The sequence below is a fragment of the Ciconia boyciana genome, chromosome 3, assembly GCF_034638445.1.
Source record: "Ciconia boyciana chromosome 3, ASM3463844v1, whole genome shotgun sequence".
In the NCBI taxonomy this organism is placed as follows: Eukaryota; Metazoa; Chordata; class Aves; order Ciconiiformes; family Ciconiidae; genus Ciconia; species Ciconia boyciana.
The window spans coordinates 73,859,844-73,878,197 of NC_132936.1; the positions used below are offsets into that span (position 1 = coordinate 73,859,844).

The following is an 18,354-nucleotide window of genomic DNA, read 5'->3' on the forward strand; positions in this document are numbered from 1 at the left end:
TGGTTGAGTCCCCATCCCTGGAGGTATTTAAAAGAAGTGTAGATGTGGTGCTTAGGGACATGGTTTAGTGGTTTAGCAGTGGACTTGGCGGTGCTAGGTTAACGGTTGGACTTGATGATCTTAAAGGTCTTTTCCAACCGGAACGATTCTATGATTCTACGTAACAGTAAATGCTGTTAGAAAGTGTGATCGCTTCTGTTCGTAGCCACCTTTCAATGCACCCTGAAGTCGGATGAAATCCAGTGGGTTTTATTTACCAGCAGAGCTTCATGGCAGATAAAGCATCAGCTGCAAGAAACCTGCAATTCTTTTTTGCTAATGAGCATTGTTAGATTATTGTGTGACAGGAAGAATATGCCCAGGGAATACCGCCCCTGAACATTTCATCCTCCCTGGAATATGCTTTAGCAAGATAAGTCATAATAAATATGGTGTGCCAATTGTTTAACCTATTGGGAAAGAGCAGGTACATGAACAACTCGGTGCAAGTGTGAGAGTACCTGCTGACAGGCACAGACATGGTTTAAATGCCTTTCCCAATCAGAGCACTATAGGTAAAAGCCAGGCCTGTAGCCCAATTGTATAATACCTGGAAATTGGTCTCTTGGTGTTGACAGGAATGACTGACAATGGTAAGTCACCTCTTACAATGCCCGATACAAAAATTCAGGAATTATCAAAATGGCCAGCAGAAAGCCGCAGAAAAAAAGGAGGCTCAAACAGGCAACTGGTAGGAGCCCAAAATGTCTGATGCTAGCTGAGAAATGCAAAATGTATCTTTGTAATATGGAATTCCAAACTTTAAGCATTCTGTCAATGAAGGTTATGAAGTGACCCACATTTTAAAGGTCTAAAGATTACCTGGTTTATTCTTCCAACTAGAAACTTCTAATTTATTGATTAAGAGAGTCAAGTGATTTTTCTTTGAAAGGGGTTAAGAGCATGACTCATATTTTCATTTTGCGGAGCACCCAACCAGAATGTTCTTCCCTCCTCCCATTTGGAGAGCCATCATCGGACACAGCTTCTCTATCTGCTCCCAAACTCCCAAACCAAGCTGTCAAATCTCTCCCCATTAGCTAAGCATATAAGAAAAAAGCTCCAACAGTTTCCAACAGGAGAATGATAGACAGGATGTTGAGTGGTAAATGAGGATATTTGGAATACATCTGTGGACATATACTTTGTCATTCGCTAGTCAGCGCATCTCCAGCTCAGAGGAATGGATTCTCTTACGCAGCAGCAGCTGTTATTGTTTGGATTGTAAATAGTCATAAGCCATATGGCATGGCAGAAGAAAAAACTTCACACTTTCTCACATGGACAAATATTATTATTGCAAAGCATAAACACATCAATATATGTGTCTTTTCTCTGGGGAAGCACATAGCCTTCAACCTGATTCTAAAAAAATTACCGGCTTCCAGATGAGCAGATTACCTGTAAATATCGGGTTTGGATTTTCAGAATTTGGATGACTTGACAGAGGACAAATGCAGGTGTGCAGTAGATACAGTGCTTTCAGTTCCACAGATGGGATGAAAAAGAAATGCAAAAATAGAGATAGTAAAATGGGAATGAAAATTAGGAGGGGGGGGGTGGGGGGTGGAATTTTCCATGATCGTTGCATATAGAATGTATTTCAGTATCTTTTGCTACCTACTACCTAACTACACCAAAAGCAGCAGGACTGTGGCATATCATACAAATGGATCATCAGTTTCTTCACACACATGAATTTGAACTTTCCACCTGGTCAGCAATGGGTAAAGCATTTCAGATGTTGGTGGACTGTATGTAGACAAGAACAGGCCTCTCAAAAATGGTGGGACCTCTGCTTGGCAAGGGAAGCTGGCTACGATCAGCATTTTGGAACTTGGAACAAGGAGAAGATGCAGCCCACTCCCTTGCTGCGCCTGAGCTTGCAAATCAGGCTTTCCCCCCTCACACCTGAGACTGCAGAAGACCTGTTGAGTTCAGAAGGGTTGCTTTCTTTTTAAACCATGGTTTCTTCAGTGTCCTTTAACTTTATGTTTAAAACCTACTGGTGCTTGTATTTATGTTATCGTTAAAGCACTTTTTAACTTGTCTTTTTACTTTAAGCACTTTAATAAAAGGGAAGCGTGATCACTCTTTCCATTGTACGGTGAAGCTGGCAACACACACCCTTAACTTACAGTTTTGCAGAGCCAAGTTTCTGAACTACATTCCAAAAATCTTAGCAGAGTGACACTGCACTTGCCAATTGCAAACACTTGCACATCCTAGTCCTATGGCTGGGCAGACCCCATAAACTCGTGACCTGGCAATTAACAGTTCTTCTGTTACACTCTCCTTCTCTCGGCCCATTTTAAACACTGCATTGACACCAACTGGCACGCCACAGCAGTTCTGAATTTACATGAAGAAAACCCCCTTCACTAAGAGATTTTGTTGGTGACTAGCTGCACCCCAAATGAAATGCTCCAGCAGACGATAAGGATGGCGGGGCACTCCTGAGCCCACGAGAGTGTTGCCCAGGCTCAGGACGCCGGCAGCCACGAAGGGAACTCCAGAGACCTTCCACATTCATCAGCCCTTGTTGAGAGTCACAGTTCAAACCTGACCCATAGATACAAAAAGAGGCAGCAAACCAGCATCTAACAGAAACTGAGGAAAAAAACCCCAATCTTTCCACAGGATTTGGTTGCCCTGCATCAAACAGCCATTTTGTTCTAATGACCTCCTTCCCCCCCAGTTTTCCGTGTAAGTTGACTATAGGATTAAACACTTTCCTACCACTGTTACACCTTTTACCCTGACATCATTAGCCACATTCTGGTTATCATGTATTTCTTTAGCAAAACTCAAAACTGGAACTGAGGTAGGCAAAGTGCCTGTGATCAGGAGAATGGGTCCACTACTGTCTTTGAAGCATTAGCATGCCTCAGAGGGTTTTCTTCTTTTTATCTTTGACCCAGGACGTGGCTCAGTGCAATGACCCAATATGGACCAGCTATCCTGACTCACTCCCATCAAGCTCGCTAGATAACCCCATCCTCAAGACACATGGGGAACCAGCTCACCAGCTTCCAGCGTTGAGATACTCTGCAGAGCAACTTGAGAAACCCTTCCAGACCTCAGCTCAGCACAGCAGCGTTACTGCAAACCTCACTAGCAATGCGGACACCAGCATATCTTCTTTGTGACAATCAGCTGGCTTCTTCCACAGGAATGCAATGCATTTGCTGTTGTATTTTGAAAAAACAACCAATATTCCCAGGCACCTTTCTTTTCAAATCCTTCCTGAAAATTACAGTATTCACACAACCATAGCCCTATTTTTCAAAAATAATTTTTTCTCCTTTGGACCTCTTAAATTATTAAGCAGTGTTCAAGTGCAAAAAACAATGAGAAAAATTGCATTATCCTACAAGCAATGCTCTGTGACAAGGAAACATTAGGAAACATGGGCACTTATTTGAAAATTTGATTTCAAGATGTAGGAAATCCCATAGACAGATGTTTTCATTGCATCTTCTTCACAAAGTGTTTATAAAGCTCAGCTCTGAGCGCAGGGCTCTGCTCTTGGCAGAGAGAGCTCACCTAAGAGGAGACTACAGTCAGGTGAAGATGGAAGTGCTGCTATCCTGGGAGAAAGGCAGTAAAAAACCCCAGTCACTGCAAAAAAAGAACAGACTGAGTTGCTCTCTCCGTTTTATTTTTTAAGAAATGTTTAAACCAGTTAGCAAATCATGAAGGAGAAACATTTCCAGAGTCACCACTGGACACAAGCTCACCTGAAATAACTAAATTGCAAAGATAACTTCCACGCAGGGGAACCTGCTCAATATGAATGTTCAGACAACCACAGAGGTTGTCTTTACCCACAACACGCGTGGTTTACAACCGGACCGCAGGATCACAGCCTAAAGGTTCAACAGGACCATCATTTCCACTTTCCTGCTGTCACGAGCTAACGATGTTTGTACCAATCATATATACAAGATAGCAAAATGAGGAACTTCATAGCTTGCAAACTTGAACTAAATTATATGGAAAAAGATTAGCATAACTCCTACATGTCTAAAATGCAGGTTGTTTATGTACTCCTGTGTTTTCAGCAGTTGGACAGCCAAACAGTTACTTGAGTTGCCTTTTTTAAAACAAGGAAATACAAATAAGCCCTTGCAAATTTGAACATGTTTTATATTAATTACTCTCTCCCAACTGCAGTGCTGCCTATGGAGGAACGACCTACAGATGGCTGAAAGGTGTCATGAAAGACTAAACACACCAAATGAGTAAGAATCATAGCAGCGCCATGACGGAGACAAAAATTACTGATATTTCAAAAATATGGAAACCGAAAGATTTGGGGAGGGGGGTACTTTACTACATGAATAAAGTACAATTAACTTTGTAAGCAAGTGTAGTAAAATTGGTTGTACGGTGGCTTCCTCAAACTCATCTAAGGCTGCCTGTGGCGGTGCCCGAGACGATAAGCCAGACACACTGATTATACGCTTTACCAGCTAGATCACACTGCCTCTCTCCCTCAGAAAAAAAAGTGTTCCTTAAGTTACTTTAGAAAACCTCCAGTTGATTTTTTCTTTTCATCAGGCTAATATGAATGTCCTGATTACCATCAGCAACAAGAGAAGGCACAATAAAGTTTACTTGTCCTAACCTGCAGCTATGCATATGGTTACCTCCCTGTACTTAAGCAGCATTATTTTGTCTGGCCTTTTTACTCTTATGAGCAAAACTCAGACTTAAAAAAACCACCCTGGCTCTTTGGATAAAATTGATAATTCAATGACTGAAGTATTACTCGTATTCTAATGGCAAAAAAAGAGAAAAAGAAACAAAAGAAAATGGCTACTTACAGAACATGCAGAATACAGTTAATACAGAGAATGCAGTTTCCAGAAAGAGAACAATGATAATTAGTAATTTAAAGAGTTTTCACCCATCCGAAATAAAATTAAGTTTTGATTTTATTTTTCCTTTTTTTAAAGTAAAAAAAACCCCCAACCCTCTTTAAATATCTAGATAGCAATACCACAAATGATTTTGAAAATCTAGGTTACTATTATGTCAAAAGCAGCTGCTTAGACAAAATGCATCTATTTAATGAGCTGACGTTTCCCTTTCAGAATTCAGATGAACTAACTGTGAATCAGATTTGTAGCTCGATATTAAAAGAGAATTCACATTCCACTTTCCCATGGAACACGACAGCAAGCGTGCCTGTTAGTGTCTCACCCCTTCTTTAATCAATATGTTATGTTTTCCACTTAATAAGAACCATATAGCCCTACAGTCAGAATACCAAAATCACTTCCATCTTAGTTTTCAGAAACTGCTGAATAAAACCCAGAACAAAAATAATCCCTCCTTCCCCACTCATATGGTTTACTCACCATCACTTTATTCCAAAACTCAGCTTCACTTGGAAAATGATCCATAACAATGAAATTATTTCTTCCTTGTCAAAAGTATCGCTCCAATCATTTAAATTACTGAACGAAGAAAAGGAAACATTGTGCTCTACAGAGCACTCTAAACACACACTGTTGTTTTTGCTGATGCAACGCGGCTTCTAAGCAAACGAGTTTGCAAGCAAGCTGGGTAGTGGCATTTTCCTTATGATTCAAAAGTAAAGTATGCCTCAGCTAACTGAATGCTTGCACAACGTATAATAAAGGAACTCAAGGATTCATACATGTCTCTAACATAATCATTTGTAAAACTTCAACTCATATTACCATCTATAACTCCACCACACCTCAAAAATGACGTGCCAGATACAAACTTTTACTGGGTGCTATGTGCAGCCAAGAGAAAGATAGCTTCAAGCCAGAGGCTTGTATTTAAAAGTCTCTGAAGTGTAAGTCCCTAAGGTGAATGAAGTTACATTCTGTGTATAGAATGTAACTGTGGATTCATGCTTGCTACGTATATAAATATCATAAAGTTCATCATAAGCCACACGTTAAAAACATCCAAGTCTGCCACAATGCATTACTGGATTAATGCACAAAACTATTGCGATAGGAAGAAGTTACAAAAACATATTTAAATGTGCTTATAATTGCCACTTTTAACAATTAACCTCCCACCCCGCCCCAAACTCCAAGAAAAGCACAGAAGAATTTGCAGTGCATTTTTTGATAAATGACCCAGGGCCAATCTAAGTGCTGCGTCTTCTTTTCCATAGACATGCAGACCTGTTTGTGCCCTGAGAAGAGAGGCTGAAGGTTAGTAACAACTCTCTGCAGTAGATTGAAAAGGGGGAAACGTGTAACAACCTAATGACCGTCTGCTAGCTGAGAGACTCCAGTGGAAGATTTGTCATTTATTTCATCTGCCTATCTTAAAAGCTTTCGGCCAGCTGCCTTCACAGGTGAACCTTGTGAAGGTTCAAAATCTTCCAAGTCCCAGACTAAAAATATCACTCCAAGCAAATAAATGCTGTTGCAGACCTTTACATGACCATCAAGCCCTCACCAGATTCATCAGATAACCCTTTTTTCTTTGCAAGCTTTTGCTTTTTCTGACACATTGAGGTCTGAGGTAGTATTCACTCTACACTTCTTGACGTTTCTGAATGAGCTGGGACCACTGCACGTGCTGCAGCCCTTACTGCCTTGGCTATTGCTGAGGCAATCTAGATGAATGTTCTCCACAGCTCCAAGTTTTAATATTTATAAGCTTTTGTTTTCTGCCAAGCTCCTATCTTTAACATCCTCCTGTCTTTAATGTCTTCCCCTGACACCCTTGCTGTGCTTGCAGGCTCTCCTTGTAACTACGAGAAGTGGACAGGCAAAACCAAGTAACAACACGGATGGAAGCGGGCGCGCGTCCCGGGGGAGCCCGAGCACCCCCTGATGGGGCTGGGCCACCGGAGGGGCGGGAGGCAGCTGGGCCAGCCCATCTCATGGGTGGTTCATGCTCACGGCCGGAGAGACCCCTCAACAGCTGGGGTGTGAAACACCTACCCAGCGGTTTTCTGCTGGGTAAGATAGCAGTAATGCCATCGCCCCATTAAATCATTTAAAATGTAGGAAAAGCCTTCCACCTTCTTACAGCTAAGGAAATTCTACCTATATATGTAATACCTAATAATGTAATATACATATAGTAGCGTAATATCTACGCTATTATAGCCTGAACCACTTACGCACTTTCAGACAGCATTTAATTAGATCAGTGGGACAAAATGAAAGGGAAAATAAAAATGCCGTGTCTTCACCCAGTAGTCGCCCAGGCTAGTAAAACATCCCTGCTGGACTCTGACTGCACACTTTGGCCTGGGATAGACTTGTGCTGTTTAACACACCGATGAACACTTACAATCCAATGATCTGATTTCAGATTTCCCGAGTCTATGCCATCCCCAAACAATGTGGGATAAATTTAGATGCACCTTTAATCAGCACTTATTCCCAGTTAATCTCTTCAGTGTTCTACTTATACAAACAAAATGAAATAAAACAGGATGCCGATCATCCTGTATCTGTCCAGAAATAAATAATTACAAAGGATGTTGTTCAGCAATAAATCTATTATTAGTGCTTTTCAACCTCTTTGATTTGCAAAAACTAGCAAACTGTTCCTTATTGGCATGTATGTTTATCCTGCTTTATTCTGTGAAACCTGCAACTTGGCAAATTAATGTAATTCTTCTGGCATTTTGTGGAACATAGGCATCTTTGTCCTGTTGCAAAGGATCCTTAACCCTCTGGGCTTCCCAGTTACAAGCAGTATGTCTCCAATACTTTAGCTGTTGTTTTGAACCATGTACATTGAACCCTGTGGGTTGGAAATATGTCCTGTCGCTGAGCTCCACTGTAAGCTCTAAGGAATTTTCGTAGATCCATTACTTTACCATGATAATGTTACTTTATTTTACTTTGGCAATTTATTTTGAGGAGCATTTGAATCTGTGTTATGAAATTTAATTTAGACAGAAAATTACCTCAGATTAGTTCTTTCAAAAACTAGAAAACAATTTTGACAGTTGGAAATACTGTGGTGAAAAACTGCAGTGAAAACTCTAAGTGACTAACTCCTTGGTTTCAAACTAGTATTTGGAGGGGGAGGGTGAAAAAGAAGAGCAAAGGGCGAGTGATGGCAGCTTGTGCATTACTGGATCCTGTAAGCAGGAACTTGGGATAGAGATGGCAAGGAAAACCACAGAGGTGAAATGGCACACAGTAGAAACCAACTTTAAAAGCCTGTTTTTTCATTTTTCTCCCTTGATTCTCGTGCTACACAGCATAAAATCTTCCATCAGGATCATAATAAACATCTATCAAAGATCTTTCTCTGCTACCTTAACAGAAAGCCAAATAATTCAGAGACCAGTTGAAGTTCAATTACATTTTTCTGCAGTAAGCCAGAAAAAGGTGAAAAGTAAATCACCTTTATGTACCCTTCCTGAAGTTCTTTTATATTGATCCCCCCAGAAAACATGTTCTGAACACGTCCATCATCTAGCTCCATGCTTCTGCCTGTACCAGGCAGACCCCCACCCCACTTTATGTTTTAATTTCAATACCTATGTAAATAGCTCCATTTTAAAATCATGCACTTGTACTAATGTCGTATAAATATTATTCCTCAGCGCTTCAGCACACTTTACCTGCTTTGATTTGTAAGAGAGATTTCCAAAGTTTGGTTTCTGTAGCAATTGCAAGTTGATTCTGTTTTTAATGACCTATTTCTGAAGCAGACCTCGGTACCACAGTCACGTACTAATGGGCCATCTCTTCTCTCTCAGCTGTGGAAGTGCAGCAATTCACCCCAGCGAGGGGTCGTCTTTACGTACCGGTGTAACGCTGCAGATCTCCCTTATGCTGTGGGCGATTAGGACGGCCCACTGTGGCACTACTGTCCCAAATATGACATGCATATGTGTCTTTGTCCCCAAATTTAAAGCACGCTATTCTCCATCCATCATCTGACAAGGCAGAGGAAGACTTCACTTCTGGTTTACTGGGTGAGGTCTGGCTTTTGCAGCATTAAATAAGGCTGCAGATCAACTTTTATTGACTAATGAAGTCTTACACTGGCACAGAAGTCCATCAGCCTGAATGTTATGATCTAAAGTGAAATTATTCTAACCGCTGACACAAGTATATGCATTGGCTAGTATGACAGTTAATCATTTTGGACTTCACTAAAAGCAAATTACATGCTCTTGGAAGGCAAGCAGCTAACTTGCAGCAGAGGTCTATGTCCCCTACAGCTCTTTGGAAAAAAACCCTGATCGCCAACAAAACTATCTTTAACTGCTCCACAAGTATTAACAAAACTGAGATTATTACTGTAGAAAATATCCTGCCTCCTATTCCTACACCACTGTAGCCTCTGAACTTGCTCACTCAAGTTGTGACCAAGTATGGCTTTTAAACTGGTGGCAACTAGCACCACGAATATTTCTAGATTCGTGATCAAGATCAGTTTATAATCCGGCCAAGCTGAATAAGAATTATAAAAAACTTAAAAGCACACGTTATTGCACATACCAACCCAACCATGCTCACGTCCTGGGCACAGGCGAAGCCTCTAGTGGACATGGCGATACCTAACACTGTCACTGTCACTAAAAACAGCTGGACGAGAGCTTTGCCATACACGTGTGACCTGCCAGCATCTTGGTTCCTACTTGCGACTGCCTATTTTATGACTGCTGATCATACCCCTCAAACAGGGCTTGATGAAGTTATATTCCAGGATGTGACATTGGTAGTTTGATATTCTTTGTCTTAATGGCCTTCAGCAACTTTCAAGCTAAGGAGTGCTGTGTACCAGGAGTCTGTCTCGAATGAGCAGCATCAGAAACCTGGCATACTCCTTCTCCCACTTTATGCTCGAATGAGTGCTGTCAGGTCAAAGCCTTATCTGCAGCAATGCAGGATGCATCTCACTACGTGATGCGGAGAGGAACGTGAGGCACATTGTGGCCCTCACTTCACTCAGGTTTGTAAGAAATGCCACTTCAGAGAGGAAGAGATTACCGATTTGGAAATTATATAAAGCGGCTGAACCCTTCCAATGTACGCTTTAGGGGAACTATAACATAAGCACAGAATATTGCACGGTAAGAAGTGAAAGCACAACTGAAAGATTCATAACCTGCAACATTAATTTAATAATCAAGCCCTTATAAAATAACATCTAACACCAGCTGACACTGGGAGCTGACGGTACCTCCCCGATCAGTGCTAAATAATGCATCCATAACAATTGCCTCTCACTTGATTATGCTAATGTAGTTGATACTAGTTGCAATTCAAAGATTATTGAAGTCAATGAGTGTTCTTCATTAATGCCAATGGAATCTGGATCAGACTCATCAAGTTAAAATATGAGAGGAGCTAGAAGTGTAGGAGGGGCATAAGCAGCAATGATAGTTGTAGACCTTGGATATTAAGTGTTACTGTATGGTCACTATGTACCATGGTAGAAGATCCTTGAAAACAGTTGTTTTGGATTGTTTGTGGCAAAGCTAAGTGGTCAAACACAACCCTGCTATAAATCCCCACTGTTATCTGTGCACATGATCTCCTTTTGACACTCCAAAATACCCTTTGGGTCGTGAAATACCAAGAGAGTTTTGATCATAAAATCCTACAGTTCTGAACTCTAAGTAAACTCTCCATACTGGATTCAGTTTTACAGCTGAGATTCTCATTACATGAAATGGTAACAGTTCTAACTACAAAGTCTGAGGGGTGAGGGGAATTCTTGTTCCTGTTTCTTACAGAGCAGTACATGAGGATACAACAGAAAGGACTCTGGTAATTGATAAAATAAAGAGGAAATGGGGCAGAAACATCTCTAACAGTGACTCCAAATGCAAACTATATAGTAAATCAGTAAATCTGGACATAGCTGCGCTAAGGGAACCTTAAATTTTACCATTTGTCCTTGCTTGTTATACTACAGAGATTTGTAAGGATCAGGACAAAATTTGGCTAGGAAAAGCTTTATCACCCCTTTACTGCATTTTCCTCAGTCCTCGTTTTCATTCATTTAAAACACTGAAAGAGCATGAAGACTTCAGAGGGGTTGGGACACTAAATGAGGATGGCCAAGTTAACGGCAGGTTTGGGAATTCAAAGCAGAGGTCAGCATCTTCACCCTCCGGGAACCCCTACGCAGGCCTTCAGCATCAGCAAGTACCAAAACTTTGTCACGTTCCCAGATACTTCTGCCAAAATGGAGGAGCAAGGAAATGCTGCTTTTAGTTTTCTAATTATTTATGTTTTTTTCCTCTCCTTCCTCCTCCTTGCAGGAACAATGCTGCCTTTTGAAACCAGGGTGACAGGAAGAGTTCCCATTGCTCTTTTCCTCTTTATAGATCCTGTAACAGAAAACCCTGGTATGAATAAAAATCTGCAGTAGCAGGTGTCCTTTCACTGCTGAAACAAAGCTAGGACATCAAGATCAACTCCTATGGGAGGTGTGAGAAACATTTAAGAAATACTGCAAGCAGAGAAGCACAAAGGCATTCCCCTGGATCAGATCTACGGTCTTTGGGGCTGCAAGTTAGAGGTAGCAGATGGTGTTGCTCTCCATCTGGAGCCAGCCTAACTCCAGACGTTTAACTGTGCACACACATCCCATCCACAGATCATCACACTTGGACACTAACACGAGCAAAGCAAGGGTTTGTGTGGAATGAAGGAGTGCACAACAAAATATTCCCTGTTTTAAAAATGCATTTTTAGCTTCTTTCCAAGGAAGCGGCTCAGTATTTCTTCCTTAGCAGAGTTCACTATCTTGGAGGAGACTGACAACAACAATTTTAAGCTTAAAGACCAAACCAAATCAAAACAAAACAACCCCCACCATCTCCTCTTGAAAATATTTGATGTCTGCTAGCTGCCTTACTTCCATCCACCCTAGGTTTTGTGTACTTAGGTTGTTGACCATATACGCTGTGCTGTATGTTCCAGACAATGTACAGGGAGTGCTGCTACTCCAGAGGGGAAGAGAAAACCATTAGGCAGCTCTGCTACCTCCCCAGGAGTGATGCCTCTGCAGCAGGCATCTGTGAAAAGAGGGTTTGTGCTTACATGAATTTCTTATACAGCACGCTATCCTACAGTTTGCCCGTGCTGGAAGGTAGGACACAAAGCCACTGATGCTCTTTGTTCAGTCAGGCCTACCCAGCCGTGAACACGATGTGTTTTTTGGAAATGACGCAGTGAAGGTTGACACTGATTTTTAAAAAAAAAAGTTACCATCTCATTTACCTAAAAAGACAGAAAGAGAGAGGAAAAAGTTATCTTACTCTGAACTTTCCATCAGCTCTGTAAATGACGTTGTTCATGTTACTGGCTTTCTACACAACTTTCTTACCTGTTAATAGGAGACTACTATCAATCATTAGAGTTACTATCCTAAATCCTAGAAGTGAAAGTAGTTTTCAGTCAACAGATCTTGACTGGAAACCAAAAGAAGCTGATTTGTTCCTGTATAAAGTCCCCCAGTAAACAACAGTAAATAAGGCTCTTCCTCCCTCCTGTTTAGACTTTCAAACAGAGATTTTTAAACATAATTTTCTTGTGCAGCACCATTTTCTCTCCATCTATGGCAGACAGTCCCTGTGTTCAACTTAACGTAGCAACCTGACAGCATTTATAGCACAAGCTAGGCTGCAGCAAAGACTGATATGATTACCTGTCAAAAATAAGCCAGAAATATATAAAGTATATAAATAATCAGCAAGATATTTATCAAACTCCTTGACAGTACTATATGGAGGATAAGTCAGGCTTTGATAGTTGATGAGAAAAAAATGTCCAAGGCTAGAAGTCAGTATAGTCCCAACCCGGCTCTTGGCAAAAGAGGTGGTTGCCTCCCCATCCCTCCCCAGCACACAGCTTTAATAGAACAATATTTAGCAGTATTGTTGGTCAGTCTCATACCTGATTATCTATATATAATATCCACAGATGCTTTGATAACTAAAAATGGCACACAAACCCCAACCCCCCCCCAATTACTGTCAATTGATTAACATAATTTGCATAAGTTGGAGCTTTCTCAAAGGTATATAACCATAGCTTTCTCTTTAAAGGTTCAGCTCCTGGAAGCATGTTATTTATGAGAAGCTCAGTTTTAATGAACAATATCATCATGTTTTAAGTACTCGGGGTCACAGAGAAGGGACATAAAGTCTGATGCCTAAAAGATATGAACTTAATAAGGTAAATAAAACTGTTTTTTAAAATATCTGCATTAGCAATGGGGAAATCAAAATCTCTTAGCACCAATGGATCCTTCAGCATTTTGTTTATATCCACAGTTCTCTGTCATAGAACACAACGGACTCAGTTGCCTCATCTATTTGTGTCCAGAATACCAAAAACAACCCAAAATTTTCCCTCTCTTCCAATGTGCTCGGTTCCATTGATTTCAGAAAGGTAGCGTGGCACAGCAGGAAAGCACACGACGAAACAACTTTTCTGTACGATAAACAGACTACTGATCTTGCACTGGTTAATACCAAAACACAAAGCAAATACTAGCAGCCTTACAGTAGTGATTTCGGATATGAAGTGGCTGTAAATGGCAAAGAAATCTGTAGTTTCAAATCTAGGCCTTGAAAAAAGCCAAAGGCATAACTTCATTTCAATAAATAAATACCAGATAATTTGAAAGAACAGTTTGAATGGCTAAATTACTTAAGACACATCATCATCCTTATCAGAATTATTTCATTTTTGGAAAAAAAATGCAAGTAGAATTACATTATTTTTCAAATATCAGACGAAATATCAGCTCTTTCCCCTGTATCATGTTTAAGTTGTGATCTTGTACATAAGCAAATCATGCTTTCCCTTCTTCTTCGGCCTGTTTAAATTAAGTTGACTTATGGTTTTCTTCCTTTTGCCTTCATTTTGTTGGGGTTTTAGGCAGGGCAGGGGGTAAGAGGCTGTTTGGTATGGGCTTTTTCAGCAGACACGGAGTATTCCTTCAGCAAACGTTTACTTCTTTTGAAATACAAAAGCAAACGACAACGTCGATTCCTCCCATTACTGATGTTGCGGGAGACCCCAAAAGCCCCCGATACCACCCCACAGTGGGCAGCCACAGAGCACACCCCCACACCTCCCCACTGCACCCACAGACCCCTGAGAGCTGCGGGGAGGGCCGGGCTGAACCCAGGCAAGCTTTGGCCGGCTTTCCCCTCCCCAGGCAATTAATAACGAAGACCCCCAACCCAATCGCAGCCCCAAAGCCCTACCGTTTAAACACAAGGGCCATTTTGTGAGTTTTCTTCTTCTTTTTTTTCTATTCTTTTCTCTTTTTTTGGCGGGGGTAGAGGTTTGGTTTGGGGGTTTTGTTTTCTTTTTTGTGTGTGTTTTTTTTTCTTTTTTTTTTCTTTTTTTTTCTTTTTTTTTTTTTTTAATTAGCGTGAGGAGGAGTGCTACAACCGCCAGAGGTAGGGATACCCCGGCAGAGCGAAACCCAGCGGGCTCTCGACCCCGGGCGGGCACCTCGGCCAGCGCCGGGACCCCTCCGGCCTGGCCCCAGCCCCGGCCCGGCCCGGCCCCGGCCCCGGCCCCGGCCCGGCCCCGGCGCGGCGCCCGGCGGCGGCCGCTAGGTGGCAGGCGGCGCTCGGTAAGGCGCCCGGCGGCAGGGCGGGGAGGGCGGCGGGGAGGGGACGTGTTTGGGTAAAAGTTGCTACAAAACTTACCCGTGGTCTCACAGATAAGTGTTTATACCCGATATGGCTGTAGAAATACCGCGCTTTTTTTTTTTTATGTTATCAAAGCAAGTTTTGAACAAATCGTCCCCACCATCCCTGTTTAGCCCAACGCAGAGACCAAGCAAGTGAGCTCCGTCTCCGATGAAACTGCACAGAGAAATCCTACGAAGCACTGAATATATCGTGCGCTTTCCCCCAAATAGCTACGACGGCAGAAGCGTCTCAGATTTTATGCACATTCGAATGGTGCCTGTGGGATTGGAGGCCCAGTCTGACTTTGCCACTGTCCTGGTTTCGGCTGGGATAGAGTTGGTTTTCTTCCTAGTAGCTGGGACAGTGCTGTGGTTTGGATTTAGCATGCGAATAATGTGGTAACACGCTGATGTTTTGGCTGTTGCTAAGCGGTGTTTACACTGGCCAAGGACGTTTCAGCTTCCCATGCTCTGCCGGGTGCAGAAGCAGCTGGGAGGGGGCACAGCCAGGACGGCTGACCCCCACTGGCCAGAGGGCTGTTCCGTACCATATGGCGCCACGCTCACTATATACGCTGGGGGGAGCTGGCCGGGGGGCAGCGATCGCTGCCTGGGGACAGGCTGGGTGTGGGTCAGTAGGTGGTGAGCAACATAATGCATCCCTTGTTTTGTACACTCTTTTATCATTATTATTATTATCACTGTTTTCTCTTCCTCTGCTGTCCTATTAAACTGTCTTTATCTCAACCCACAGGTTTTACTTTTTTTTTCCCTCCAATTCTCTCCCCCATCCCACTGGGGGAAAGGGTGAGCGAGGGGCTGTGTGGTGCTTAGTTGCCAACTGGGGTTAAACCACGACAGCCACCCTGGGTTGCCTCCTCACAAAAAAGCAACAAAGATCCGCCAGTGATCTGAAAGGACACAGCACTGTTTTGCTTTGCACGTCGAAAGAAACAGGAATGAACTATTCCTGCTGAAAATAATTCTCTGCAGAGTAAGAATAAAAAAAAATGAAAGGGATACTCAACCAGAGACAGCTTTTAAGAGAGAACAGAAGTGGGTGACTTTCAGCCAAGTGCTGCCCCCCCAGAGCTGCTCACTAACCTGGGGAGGGCGGGAAAGCCAGCCAAAGCCTGGATAAGGAAAGGGACTTGACCCAGCACTTCCTACCCACTAAGCACATCTCCATCACCCCGCCCAGTATTCTGACCAAGGACCCGACCAGACAGGTAGCGCAATCCATTTACTGTTAAAAAGCTACAGCTTGTCTCTCCCATTGCCAGACACCTAACGCTGAAAAAGCGGTATTGCTGGAAGAGGGAACACAGATGATGATAGACAAAATATTAGCCTATGCCTTCATTTTTATGTCAGGGATATTGTATGCCTACAGTTACGCAAGTAAACACAAATTCTGAAACACAGAAGGTACGTTTAACATCAGCGTGTGTTTACGTTCATGTGGGTCTCTTTCTAGAGCGCACAAACCACAGCAGAGCACTTCCAAGCCTGTTGTAGGCCAGGGAAATGACTGCCAGATTACACTGTAGAAATAAATTGCCATCTAACTTTCAGTGTTGCATTTGGATGCCTTTTTTGCAGTTCTTTATGACACAAATTTGAGGCTATATAAAGACGTTTGATTACCCTCATTGTATATCCTTGAGCTAAACTCACAATCTGAATTGTCCCATTTGAAATGAAGTAAAGAAAAGATTGAATAGTAGGATTCAAACAGCTGCTTTTAACACCTGTATAATAGAGTTCCCACATAAGATATGCGCTTTTTTCCCCCTCAGACAGAGATTGGTGTAAGACAAGTAAGAGCAAATTATGCAAGCTGATGACACACGCAAAATATTCAGCAGTTCAGGAACACCCTGCAAAAACCACTAATCAAATAAATAACTCCAGTCCAGACAAGGCCAAGCATGGGAGGCTACATGTGGGTGATGAAGAGATGAAGAACAACCTAGCTTTAGCTCAGATTTAATGTTTCCCGCCCCCCCCCCCCCCTTTTTTTCTTTTTCGGTATCCAACATTAACATCCAGTGCTGCCAATTTTTCTGAACCTGTTGTTAGCAAACATTGACAGTAACAGCAGTGCCTGTCCCATAATGAACTGTGATATCTTGTACATTGAAAAGTCAACTTCTTTAGAACATCTCTCTCTGAATGAGGTTTGTCTTTCTCCAGCCAAATCTTCATAAGACAAATGACCTGAGAAGTGTTGTGAACCTTCCTGCATTAAAATCAATTATTTCTTCAGGCTGTAATAATCAGAGGTCACAAGGGTTTTCAAGGGGATTTATCCCTTTTCAGAAATATACTTTTTAGTGCATTAATACAAACAGAAACCTGCTTTGGGCAGTTAAGGCTCTGGAAGACCACTCAGTAAGGGAAGTGGAGGGAGGGCAAAGTGGATTTGCTCCAGAAAAGCAACCTGGCTGGGGAGCGAACAACTTCTCAGTCCTTATCTCCCGGGAAATGCAACGCAGCTGAGATACGGACCCGACCTCTCAGCCTGCACAACCTGTGCAACTCATCTTCTCTGACGTGGCTATCACAACTCGCAACTCTTCCCAGAGCCGTGGACGTGCTGCTCCTCACCTTCGCAGGGCACAAATCAAACCGTAGAGGCATTGTCTTACCCAAGACCATACAGAAAGTCTGCAGCAAAGCAAGGACTTGAAGCCAGGTCACCCACGCTTCCAGCTAGTCACCTCATCCCTTTCCCAGCCTTTCCCTCAGTCAGGAATCACTCTGCAGCCACAGGCAGGGTGGAGAAAAAGAGGGGCAGTAGGGAAGTGGGCTGGTGAGAAACCGAGTTAAGGATCAAACATCAGAAGCCTGCTGAATATTAACAGTTAAACTCATCTTTCTGTCAAATGGAACTGTGAAAGAAAGCTGTGATAGGAGGTTTTCAAAGGCAGCTGGAGCTTATATACATAGGGAAATGGTTTGACTTAAGACTTAAAATGTTTATTTTCAGGGCGTTGATGGGAATGTGTGTCCTGCCTAAGGCCCTGGCACAGCTCGGCATTTTTTTTCTACCATGAGCAATGCTGTCCTGAGCATCTCAGATGGCAACCACCTGGCACGCACCAGCTGGCAAATGGCCTCGCTGTTCTTGTATGGCAGTGCATTGCTGTGGTTACTCTGGTATAAACTCCCTGCCCAGGCACTCCTCCTGAAACAAGAGTGACCGAAGAAGGAGTTACACCTGTGTAACTAGAGCAGTTTAATTACACTGGCAAATTTTCCCTGCAGACAAGCACTAAGAGAGCTAATTCTGACTCTTTTCCAGGAGAAAATCACCCCAGATGTCTCTGCACCTTTGCAAAGTCTGCAAGTGATTACAGTGCCTTCACTTGTAGCAGGAATAACCTGCAACCCTGGACTTTCCAGTTCCTATGAGTTTGGTTCAGAATACCCAAGTTGCCTGTGCTCCCACTTCTGCAATAAGTATTCTGCATCTCTCAGAATACTGATATTGCTTAAGAAATAATAATAAAAAAATATTACAAGAAATAAAAAGACACACACCCCCCAATACTACATAAAACTCCCAGCACCACATAGTTTGAGAAATTAATGTCATTTTTTCACTATTGTTGTTGTAAAAGGCTTAATTTCATTACCTATTAAAGCTTTTCAGTCCTCCTTGGA

The 18,354-nt window shown here is 42.4% G+C and overlaps 1 protein-coding gene across 4 annotated transcripts in view; it reads right to left on the reverse strand.

Annotated features, from left to right (window-relative positions):
• The window catches only part of LOC140649244 (SAM and SH3 domain-containing protein 1-like), a 578,691-nt gene that overhangs the window by 194,635 nt on the left and 365,702 nt on the right, over positions 1–18,354 (reverse strand). Inside the window, exon 1 of one of the 4 annotated variants that reach the window (XM_072856153.1) lies at positions 5,406–5,574. The exons of the other annotated variants lie outside the window; for them this stretch is intronic. Within the exon in view, the coding sequence (XP_072712254.1) occupies positions 5,406–5,450 (45 nt within the window). The 5' untranslated portion in view covers positions 5,451–5,574. Of the gene's footprint in view, positions 1–5,405; positions 5,575–18,354 lie in introns of those variants that run through there. 4 annotated transcript variants of the gene reach the window in all.